The following is a 12,052-nucleotide window of genomic DNA, read 5'->3' as shown; positions in this document are numbered from 1 at the left end:
TGCTGCCAGCGAGTCCTCAGCGCTGCCCACAGGACTACAACAGAAATCATGCCACATGTACAAAACGGAAAGCTTTGCATACTACAATTTGTTCTTTCCTACCCCTGAGGCCTTTGTTAGCAAACAAGATGCCAGTGTTTGAGGGGAAAGACAATGGTGTGGTTCAGCTCACTCTGCAAAGGCGTGCTGGAAATGGCGCAACAGCTGAGTCCGCCCTCCCCCCCCCCCCCCCCCCCCTTTTAATTTTATTATTCTGGTTCAGTGACATTTATTTTGCTGTAAATGCCCAATTTGCTATACAGTGCTTGTGTTTTACAGAGAGACTAGTAACTAAAATCATATGTTATGCAGAAATCCTTTGGTCTGAAAATGCAGACAACCCGTATTTGCCTTTCAGCCTTCACTAGCTTAGACGTTCGGTGACAACCAGCAATAATATTTTTAGCTGCTGGCGTTCTCCTCCTTAGCTGCAGGCTAACTTGATCAAGAGGTGCTCTTTAAATGAGTTGACACCATGTGCAGTAAATTGTGTATTAAGAAAAAGAAAATGGATAAGAGAGAGCACTGGGGTTGGCCTACGGTATCAGTACGTTGGAACTGCTTGCTGCTGAGAATTTGTTTGTCATTGCTGCTGTCTGCATTATATTTAGAGAGGAATGGGGTTATATATGTGGTCCAGCTCATCTCAGTTTTACAGCACCATTTTAGACACACACCAAACCTGGTAGGGCTTTATATGATTAAGCCTCTTAAGAGGACGCACTCACTGTTGGCCTTATGTACACATCCTGCGTTTGCAAGGGATCCCATTAAACAACTGTCTAAACAGGGCCCAAGCAAGGCAGAAAGAGCAACCTAGGGGATAAATAAAATTTCATATATGATAAACAGTAAATACTGATCTCCCTTAGTCATATGATCTGGTTTGGCTGAGTTGTCCTCCTCCAAGTCTATTACGTATAATGCTTCTGTGCAAACACTAACAGTTTCCACTAAATATAGTACTGTATGTCTGATCCCAGGAGGACACTCTGATATTCCAAAAATAGTTTAATAAATAGAAGTTCCAAAATGTATCATCATAAGCCTGTAGCTTGAGTATCAAATCTGCCATGTTATGTAAAAAATATTGGTTATATAATGGGATTTTTATCAGTCTAGTGACATAAATACAAATATTAGAGCATTATTAGGAAACCGACCTCTCTCTGACTTTGGATCGGTTATGCTGGAAGTCAGAGAGAAACTAGCTTACGTATATATGGGGATTTAGGTGCTGTAGCTTCAGAGGTGTCTAACAACTCAGAGCTAGTTTGGGGGTTTTGTTCCAGATAAATGTAAATACACTTAAAATGGTACTGAGGAAAGAAACTGGAGTGTAATAAGAACTTCAAGCTGCTCCAAAGTTTCCTTTGTGATGGCCCAAACTGAAGCCATTGCCGCTGACGGGGTCAGAGGTGTCCCTAAAGCCAGTGTTCCTCATCTCTTGAAATACACTGAGCGAGAGATGGGGAGCTATAGTCTGTCTTTATCTACTGGAAAGCAGATAAACGTCCTGAGCTGGCAGAAATCGGGACTTACTAGCGGGAGGACATATGGAAGAGCAGCAGGGATTTCCTCCAGGCAGAGCAATGTTCAAACATACATCGCAGCCAGTTGTCACCAGTGGTCAGATAACAGTGCCGAGCCCTGGGGAAAGGCCAGGCGGGCAGCAACTGCTTAGAGAGCAACGGGGTTGTGTGGAAATCCTCCCTACTGGGGAGCAGAGGCTTTGGAGTATGGGAGCAGGTAAAAAAAGGTGCTGTGAGTTACCTGGAAAAGAAAGCAATTACGTATGCTATACATACAATTAAGTGCATCGTTTTATAACTGAGAATCTGATTTTGCAGGCTGCACGGCTTCTTGAAAACCCTAAGTAGGGCACTATCTGAAATTGCACGGCCTGATGTTACTGACGACCTGACCATCTGTCCCCATGGGCTTTCAAATCAGGAGAGCATTGCTTTTACTAAGAGCAGGCAGTCTATATGGTGGAGGTTTTAGTAAGTAAATTAGATGAACCTTCTGACTTCTCAGCCTGAGGTAAAGGCAGACTGAAAAAAATAGAGGCAAGTTCAACTTCGCAAGTTAACATAAGTGAATTAAATACTTTAATTTCACGTATTTTCTGGGTAAGTTGAAGTGGGGCAGACTGTAAAAGGCTGATGTGGTCTTTAATGTTTCTAGTTCAAAGAGGCAGTTTTCCTGGTAGTGCTGGTAACCCCCCAGTTTGCTCTGTTGCAGCATCTGCAGCATTAGACACACCTTAGAAAATTAAATATCACAGTGCTCTGCCAAGAAGGTAACTCCTGTCCTCCTCTTATGGGTGGAGAATGGGCATACTCACTAAGGGAGCAGGAAAGAGGAGCTGGAGGGAGGGAAGCCTGTGGGGAGGGGGCACTGAATGTGCTTCCCAGGGGTGCTCCGTGTCACACAGCTTCTGTGTCCTGGGAAGGCGAACCACCTGCCTGTAAAGAAGTGAATCAGGTGCCCAAAGTAACGCTGCAAGCTGTAGCACAGACTGGTCAGAGTGCAGATCCCTCCTGTCCCCGGCCTTTAACTAGAAATCACTTCCCCTCCAAATCTATAGACACGTGTAACCAGAGTGAAGGACGACGGCCCTTGCTACCTTGCAGACCCTGTTCTGCAAACAGGGCTGCACACACGGGCTTCCTACATCCGTGTGAGGCTCCGCTGCTGCCTTTGCTCGAGCGCTGCACAGGGCTCGGGGGCTTCCTAGCCTGCATCGTCCCAGCTGGGCTTTCAACTTTCCACAACAGTCAGCTAGCTCCATGCTACCAAGTGCACACTGACAAAATGCTCCAGTTTAAAACACGGCATGAAAGTGCTATTAATGCTTGGAGCGCTGCTGGATTCCTCCCCTTGTACAGGATATGAAAAAAAAAAAAAAAAGAGATTTTTAGCCCTGTAAGATTAAACAATCATCATGGTTTTAAGGGCTTAATCTGCTGGCATGCAGACTGCTGGCTGATAAGTCTCCGAGTCTGAGTGTAATTGGATGCAGCATCGGATTCAGTTGTGTGGGCTTTCCCGGGGCTTTTTGTTTGTTTGTTCGTTTTTAACACGCTGTGGACTTGAAGTGATCTGTCCCTGGAAATGCCTTTGGGCGTGAAGCTGTAACACTGTCCCCTTGGGACGGTATTTTGGCAGCACCTAGCTGGAGACCACTGCTTGGGGAGGTGGGGGGGGGAAGGTTGCTCAGTGTATGAATTCAGGCTATTGTTCGAGGCACACATCTGCCTTAAGAAATCGCACGGCACAGGCCGTTACTTATTCAGATGCAGAAGCTCCTTCCGTCCCACAAGACGGCCCATTCAAGTCACATGCCAGAGGTCTCGGCAGAATGGGCTGCAGCTGCTTCAAATCTGCTGTCTAACATCAGAAGCAGTTGGACAAACTGTACCGTACTGACTACAGTCAGGCTCCCGGGCGCCGAGGAAGACAGGGAAAAGATTTGGGATCCCAGCGCTATGTTCTCAGAGGATCTGTGGCTGGAAAATGAGAAAAACTGTGCCGTTGTTCACAAGTCGAAGCGAGGAAGGAAGCGCCAAGAGCTCCTGGCTGTGGCCCTGGGGGTGAAGGTGGGAGTCAAGGGGGCACTTTTGTGGCAACCTCTGAAACTCTTTGCCTATTCACAGATCACCTCCTTGGTCAGAAGAGCAGCCTTAACTCAAAATGACAACCACTTCAACTATGAAAAAGCACACAATTTTAAGGTAAGCACAACTTCTTATTCTTTTCAGCTAAAAAGTTCTGTTTAGATGCTTTACATTTTATTTTTTGCTGTGATAGGGTTTTCACGTACCCATCTATACTAGCTCTGAGAAGAGTGTTGATAAAAGCATTTTTCTTATTACTTGACTGCATTCTTAATATGCTTTTACACAGGCACTTAATCTAAATAACCGTTTTGCTACTCACTACTACTCACTACACTACTTGACGCATTTTAGCTCTTTTTGCCCAGATTCAGTTTTCTTTTTTTTTTTTCCCCAGAAACAAAGTACTTCATATTGATTGTCTTTATCTTAAAAGTGTATCCATTTTTAAATGAGAAAAAGGCCCCTTTTCAACTATTATCAGAAGCCAGTAGCATTTTACCAGCAAACATTTTGGACCATTTCTGTTTTCAGAAGAAGTTGAGGGAGCTCGGGTGCTCCTAACAATAAAGCAGAGCACAACGGTGGTATTGTCTCCTAGCTTTTGTTCCACCACCATATGCTAAGGAAATGCTCTCAAGAGTCCCACAGATCTCTAGGATCTGAGTTTGTGTTTGCTTGTCAAACTAAACTAAATAGCTGGACAAACACGGGGATGTTTAAATGGATCGTATTTTTGCTGTCATATACCTACAAAATCAGATTCTTAGGGGGTTTTTTTCCCCAACTGCTGTGTCTGGCATGCTGCAGCAGGGAAGTGACTCAGCTGTGGAAGTGGACCTTCCAGGCAGCTTGTACTAAAATGTTTTGCCAAAAGGACTGTGCTGGTTTCAGAGTATGCCAGCCAGTTACTATATCTAATGCTGTCAAATTGCGGTTTGATGCTTATCGGGGTGGATACAGAGAGAATAAGAGGCAGTAACAAGACAAGAAAGGAATGCATCTCGGCTTTGAAACCTCAGTTTACTTAATGCTCCTTGAGGATGCTGATCTGGGTCACTGTCAGAATAGTTCAGCTCATTAGGAGAAAGAATTTTCTGATACTCATCTGAGGCCTGTCAAAAAAAGAGAAGCACTGATTAAAATGATTTCACTGTTTTCCTGGTTTAGCAAAAAGTCTTCGCTTATTTTTCTACATATTCTGCCATGCAGACTTTGCTCTCCTCTGCAGTGCTTCTGCAGTAGTTGGTAAATCAATAATTTAATATTAGTGAGCAAAGCAAATAATAGCATCCCTCTTTTCATTCCCCCTCCTTGACTCAGTCTACAGAAAAGTCAATATTTATCTCACTGGTCATCATTGAAGGAAATAGGTGAAATACTCTGTTTTCTTGCTTGACTAAACTAGCTTTAATTCTTTCTGGGTTTTGCCCTCATTATCATTTTAATATCAAAACTATTTTAGTTTAACTAGAAAATATTTTCTCATGACTGAGACTTTTTTCCACTTTGACCCATGCATTCTTTTCTCTTAAAAATTCCCCTTGTTTTGGCTTTGATTTATAATTGGACATGTGCCCAGTCAACTTTGTGTTTGCACAATCTAGCTGTTGTACAGTCTCTGTTCCTTTCTGTTTCAAAAGAGTCATGTTTAACTGGAAAATCACATGACTAAAATATGTATGTATTCACAAGCTTGACAGCAGAAAATTACTGTTTTATCCTAGCAGAGGCCATTAAAAACTTACAGAAGAAACATTAAAAGTAATAAATTGTCCAGAAAGGCCAGTCGAAAGTGTTACATTTACTTAATGAACAAATAAGTTCACTATGCAAATACAGGTAGTTTTCCAAAGGATTATATTAAAACATGTCTAGTTGAACAAAAAATGCGGATAGAATGCTTAGAGTAGAATATTTAGATTTAAAAGATGGGTAAATTAAAGTCTAGTATCTTTAATATATTCCATATTCATCACATAAAAGGGTTACAAAATTATTTAAAAGGGAAAGAATGGCTTTATTGGTCTTGGGGCAAAATTCTTAATGGCTTTTGGCAGCACTCAGGCTATGATGATATGGGATTTATCTGAAAGAGAATGCTATTTTGCAGACGTTCAAAGAGTTGTCTTCCCCATTTTTAAGTGAATACTGACATGTATTGTATCATTCATCTCAGTTCACAGGGACAAAGGTTACACATCACAGTGTCCATCATAATCTTGTCATAGGCAATTCTTCAGGAACAAACAGACACTCTTTAGCTCTTGTCCTTTAGCCATGAAGAATCTTAAAATTGAAGGGCACATTTTTAGCGAAGCTGATGAGATTTTTGTGGGTCTTACACCAAAGATCGTACCTACTAGAAGAGAGAAGGAACAAAGGAAGAAATAGACTCAAGGCACAAATTCAGAGCAAGGATGGATCTCCCTCTATCCTTTCCAAGCTAATATAAAAATTAAAAAGAAGTGCTGGAGTTTGGAGAGTGAGGGTGCTGGGTTATGCTATTCTGAGCATCCGTGCTTTCTCCTTCAGTTTCTCTTCCAAATTTCAAGGCACTCAAGGCAATGAACAAAAAAAAAAGATTTAGGATCCAGACTGATTTGTTAAGCTGGGTTCATCTTGAGCACACAACACAGTTGCATGGATTTAGGTTTGGAGCTAGCATCTGTCTGGCGGGACTACTTTGCATAAGCCAGTGTAGACATACCGTAATTCAGGAAAGAGAATAAATCGCTGAGGCCCTGTTTATAAAAACACAGAGGTATTTCTGTAACTATGTGGGTGTCAGCCTAACTGGATTGCAAAGTCCTCTTGCATCTCGTTACAGTTACATCTTGTTACAGCCCAGCAGGCTCTTTGGGATGTGCTTTACCTGCCAACTTCAGTGGGGTCCCAGCTGGTGGTGAGGTCACCTCGTGCCCGAGGGTGGCAGCATGGAGTTTGGGGATGCTCCACACGTTTTGTTCTAGGCTGGGAATTCATGAGAGGGCCTCTGTGCTGCTTTAAGTGAGCAAATACAGCTGAATAATGTGCATTTACCACAATATTGCGCCTGTTTACTACTATAGCATGGGCAAATCCTGTTTGCAGGGGGGCTAGTGGAGTAAAGGCAGCGGATTACGGACAAGTCAGACGATCTGCTGGGAGAAAGGAGGCTCTGGGATAAATTTCCCCTTGTGTTAATCGCTGCAGATAAACACTGCTTCTGGGAGACAAAGGGTTTGGGGGAGGCATTTTTTACAGACATCATGAAGATTATGTGTATGTATTTAAACAAAAAATAACAGCAGAGTCAGCTTTTCTTCCCCGCAAAGAGCTCAGGTTCAGCAGGAGTCCACAGAAGAGTACAAATGCGCATGTATTCAGGCGGAAGTCTGAAAAATCTCTTATTTTCTTTGGATGCAAATAGAAAAGGCTTCAAACCCAGTCAGATAAACAATAAGATTGTCTCAGAAACAGCATCATATAATGCCAATAAAAAACATGTGTTTCAATTCAGGGCAATTTTTAGTTTGTTTCTGCAATATTGCTGAAGGGATTATTTTGTTTTGCCACTGTATTGGCACTCCTTAACTGTGGTTGTAGTTTCTTCCTCTGTGAACACGGCTTAGACGCAGACTAAAACTGCATGAGATAGCACCTGTGGAGGGAATTCTGCCATTTGGAAGCAAGGGCACCACCGGGCTGAAGGGCGAAGGTGAGAGCACAGGAGAGCAGTAAGAAGAGACATGCAGTGTAGTATTGGGTGAGATTGTCCAGCAGAGAACCATAGAATCATTTAGCTTGGAAAAGACCTTTAAGATCATCGAGTCCAACTGTCAACCATGCCCACTAAACCATGTCCTGAAGTGCCTTGTCTACACACTTTTTGAATACCTCCAGGGATGGTGACTCAACCATTTCCCTGGGCAGCCTGTTCCAATGCCTGACAACCCCTTCAGTAAAGGAATTTTTTCCTAATATCCAATCTAAACCTCCCCTGCCGCAACTTGAGGCCATTTCCTCTCATCCTAAACAGGAAGAGAGGATGAATGTAAGAAACAACTTTTAATTGAAAGAGCTGGAAAGGAAATAGAGTGAAGAAGTTAGGAGTTAGACATTGTGGAAAGAAGGTGAAAGACTGAACAAGAAAAGTACAGTGTATAGTCTGAAACATCATGTTTTTAGCTTATATGAAGAAATGCCTCCCTGTAAATTCTTCTTAAAAGTTGGAATTATGTGTTGACTGTAGCCCACACAGCCCGACCCTATGCTGTGTGTACACAGAGAGGTCTCCTGAGACTGCAGGATGGGGTAGGGACCAATAATAAATAGATCTTGATCATGTTTCCAAAAATCTAACCCCAGGCCATTTGTAATGATGCTGTTGCAAAGGATGGGGCAAAACCTAAAAACTCATCTCAAAAACCTAAGACTTGCTGTTACCTCTCCTTGATTAAAACAGAGATGAGGACAATCTGGCAGGTAAAATTCCCATTTACCGTTGAAAAGTGTTGTGTGCAAGCTTTGGGCTACATTTGAGTGTCGTGTTCATAGGAACAGACCTCATTATTTCTTTAAAATTAATGGCAAGCCATAAAAAACTTAGTTCAAAACTGCATCTTAAGAGATTTTTTTTTCCACCTTCATCTAGAAACTTTTGAAGATCGCCCTTTTTCAGTTAGAGATAGCTAGTATTTTCCTGTTCCAGCTTGACCAGAAACCACCAAGACTCACTTTTCTGAGGGCATTTCAGTTGGGAACTTGTCATTTGAGCTAAAATCCAGATCTGTGAAAAAATCTGAAGTGAATGAATAAAGAGAGCTAAACCTTTGAGGGCCACCAAGCTGAAGGGAACAAGGGAAGCGTGCGAAGTCAGCTCTTCTCAGATGCAGCCCTTAGTCAGCATTGGTGACTGTTTCCCATTAATGACAGAAGAGATCAAGGAATAATCAGCTACCATTTTCTAAATATGCCACAGTGAGAACAGCTGAAATAAGCTTTAAGTAAAGTGAGCAAGTAGGGCCCAAATACCCTAGCAACTGTGATGGACTTTAAAAGTGAAATGGTGCAGTTTTTAAAATCCCGAAAGGGCTTTTACAGCCACTTCTCACGAGGTTAGTTTTTGTAAACCGCTGCAAAGCAGAAGACAGTTAGCTATCTTCCCACAGCAGATGATTTCCACCCACAATTAAATGCAGGTGCTGACCTACTAATTATGTGGTTATCAGTCTAAAAACGCAGGTATAATTAGTGGTATCCATAGTTTTGTATCCGCTGAAGATCACGTAGAGCATGTGCCTGAAACTCAGGTGACCAGCTGATGTGAGGTACGGCCATTTACGCCCACTACAAGCCATGTCTGAAATTCTTGCTACCCACCCTGCAAAACAAAATAAGATGAAATAAAAAAGACGTAAGTGTCTGTATCTATCAATCTATCTATCTCTAACTTTACTGCAAAGTGTAGTTTCCCAGAGATACACAATTTTCTGAGAGGTAAAATACCATTTCAAAAAATAAATATGACCAGTCAGACATTCCAGTTTTGACCTTTACTGTCAAAAGGGAGGAAGAATTACTATTGCTTTAAGCTTATTCATGCAACTATTGACTGTGAGTAGTTGGTCAGCAGTCATTTGTGGTAAGGCTGACATTTTTACCACTTAAATCAGAAAGAGAGGTCTGTATTAAAACCACAATACTTCATCTTCCTGGGGAATGGACTCGAGTACAGGCTTATTTAGGGGTGATCCTGCAGACAAATGAGTTGAAAACATTAGCAAGCCAAATGCTTGGCTTAAAACTTCACCAAGTTTATCTGAAAAGGGCAATGACCATTTTTTTACTGTATGAAAAGTAAAGAGCAGCTTTCCCCATCCCAGGGGGTGGAAGTGGCCTTTCAGCCATCCACCTGATGGGTAAACAAGAGCAGAGAGAAGGAAAAGGAAGCATTAGCAGCCAGAGTGTGCATGATTTATGTTTTGTTAAGCTCAATTAAGTCTCTGGCTGGAACTAGCTCATGCCATCTCCATTCACATGGGCGTAGACCTCACTATTTACTCTTCCTTTCGATGAGAATGAAATGCTTACTTCACCAGAACATACATCTTAAATAAAAAGGTCTTCCGCCATAGCCTTTGGAAAAGCAGTGGAGGAGGCAGCGGTGGTGTGCAAATCCTGGCTGGGCAGCCATGGGCTCTGTCAGCACACAGGTTATTTTATTCTTCCTTATTTACTCATGTGTGGACTGTAGCAAAATGAAATTTGGTCTACTGAAAAAGAGCCTACTGACATCTTGTCCCTATGTGAGTTCAGTTTACTTACTTGTGTCGGGAAGGGTGTTGTTTCCCTTTGTCACTAATGGATTCCAGTGTGCAAAATCAGATCATTACCCAGCCGCTGCCTGGCGTGGCTGCACAAATCAGTCACCCCTGATACAAATTTACAGCAATTACCTCGAGTTTTGTTCAGTGTTGTTGCATAGAAATGCACATGTAACACCATAGTCATAGGGCCTTCAAACCTGAGTGGTGCTTTTAGCACGTGGCTCTTGCACCAGATCTGTGGTCACACACAGTTATGGGGAACCAAAACGTGGTGCATTCAAAGGGACTCTCTGTCACTCCATTTCCCCTACTTTCAAGTGATCTGTTGAGCATTTGAATCTCAGAAACATTCCTGTTTTGTTTGAACTAGTCAAATAAAAGCACTGATTACATTTCCTTCGATTATTAGTTTTACTTTTTTCTCCTTTGACTAGTGAACCTGGTTTCCTCCCCTCACTATAGCTAAAATGTCAGCTAGCAAAAATGGTTTGTTTTCCATGTCGTACACAGCCTGGTTCTCTGTTATGTTAAGCCTATTGAAAGATAAACTTCAAGATCAAAGCAAATTTCTGTCCCCATGGTTTATTTCATCTAGACTTTGGAAAGATGTGGGCACTGTGTGCTAAAGATTTACTCCTACTGAGTCTTCTGTTGTTTATCCATTTCAGTTATTCCATCTGTCAGACCATCTGCCTCGCAATGACCCCATTTCTATTTTTTTCCCCCCATTTGTATTACAGGTCCATACGTTTCGAGGTCCACACTGGTGTGAATACTGCGCCAACTTCATGTGGGGTCTCATCGCTCAGGGAGTGAGGTGTTCAGGTAGCTCTTTAACATTTTCTGTCATTCTCTTGAAATGCTCAGACATCTTTCCCACCCCCAGCCTGCACTCCCTGCAGGAGGGAGGGTAGGGATTACTTTACAGAACAAGGCAAGAAATCCTCCCACACAAGTTAGAGTGTTTTCATTTTCCCCATTAGCTGGTTTAGAAATGAAGTCACCAGCCCTCGGTCGCTGAGGGTGACATCCTTTTGGTAGTACCTTGGTCATGTGTGTGCCTTTGGTGTATACATTAAGAACTGATCTTTATGGTAAGTTATCCCTGAATGTTTTTATGTCTTAAGAAACAAGCCCTGGAAATGGCAGAGCCAGCCAGCAACTAGGCTTCGTAACTCATCTTTTTGCCACCAATTGCTGAGAAGTGCCCTTGTCTGCAAAAAAACTGTCACCTGTTTCCTATAAAAATACCATGCATTGCTGCAAGCCTGAAGTATCCCACCTTGAGGGAAAGCAAAAAATGCAACCTTCATTTTCCTAGAAGGATTAATTTTCTGGTGCCTCTATAACTCTATTAGCATTTTAACAGTGCTTTAAATATTTTAAAACTGTTTGTTCTCTTGGGAAAAATAATCCTCTTGGAAAAATGCAATAAACATCACTTTGTGAACTTTTGGATTCAGCAAGTGAAATAGTATTTGCTGCACTGCAAATGGGGTTTCATAACTTATTTCTGTGGACCTTCAATCTCTTCCATGTCTCACCTGAATATGTCTTACCTCTCCCTACCCTGACCTCCAGGCATTCCTGATCTCAGACTGGCACCGAACACATCTGACCCTGATATCTGCCTTTCACGGGTAGAGGAAGTAGCTGTTACCTAAAATTTAGACCACACTTTGAAGGATCAAAAAACCTTTCACAAACGCACAGTTTTAACAAGTGCAGTCTGAGCTACTGCTACATCTTGTCTGCCTGGAGATGAATAATGGTAACACAAAGAATACGAGAAGGACATTAAAAAAGAGGAAAATGACCAGTAGTGGTCTTTTCAAGCTATATGATCTTAAACACAAGTGTACAAAACCTGACCTCACTAATGCATGGCACTGTATTTGTTCACATACATAAAATATTAAACTTATGAAAAGACTTACTTATTTAGTATGAAATATAATATTCTCCCTCATTAAATTACCAACATTTAACTCTAAGTAGATAGATGCATTTGGATTTAACTTCACATGCTTGGAGAACAGCACTGAAAACAATACAGGGAGGATCCTAACTGCAGCTGCTCAT

At 42.0% G+C, this 12,052-nt stretch overlaps 1 protein-coding gene across 1 annotated transcript in view; it reads left to right on the top strand.

Annotated features, from left to right (window-relative positions):
• The window catches only part of CHN2 (chimerin 2), a 168,428-nt gene that overhangs the window by 138,596 nt on the left and 17,780 nt on the right, over window positions 1-12,052 (top strand). Inside the window, exons 7-8 of the mRNA XM_049798736.1 lie at window positions 3,699-3,776; window positions 10,711-10,795. Coding sequence (XP_049654693.1) covers window positions 3,699-3,776; window positions 10,711-10,795 — 163 coding nt within the window. The remainder of the gene's footprint in view (window positions 1-3,698; window positions 3,777-10,710; window positions 10,796-12,052) is intronic.

The sequence above is a fragment of the Accipiter gentilis genome, chromosome 4 (genome assembly GCF_929443795.1).
Source record: "Accipiter gentilis chromosome 4, bAccGen1.1, whole genome shotgun sequence".
Classification (NCBI taxonomy): Eukaryota; Metazoa; Chordata; class Aves; order Accipitriformes; family Accipitridae; genus Astur; species Astur gentilis.
The sequence above is the reverse complement of the archived record's forward strand: the minus strand, read 5'-3'. Positions and strand labels throughout refer to the sequence as shown.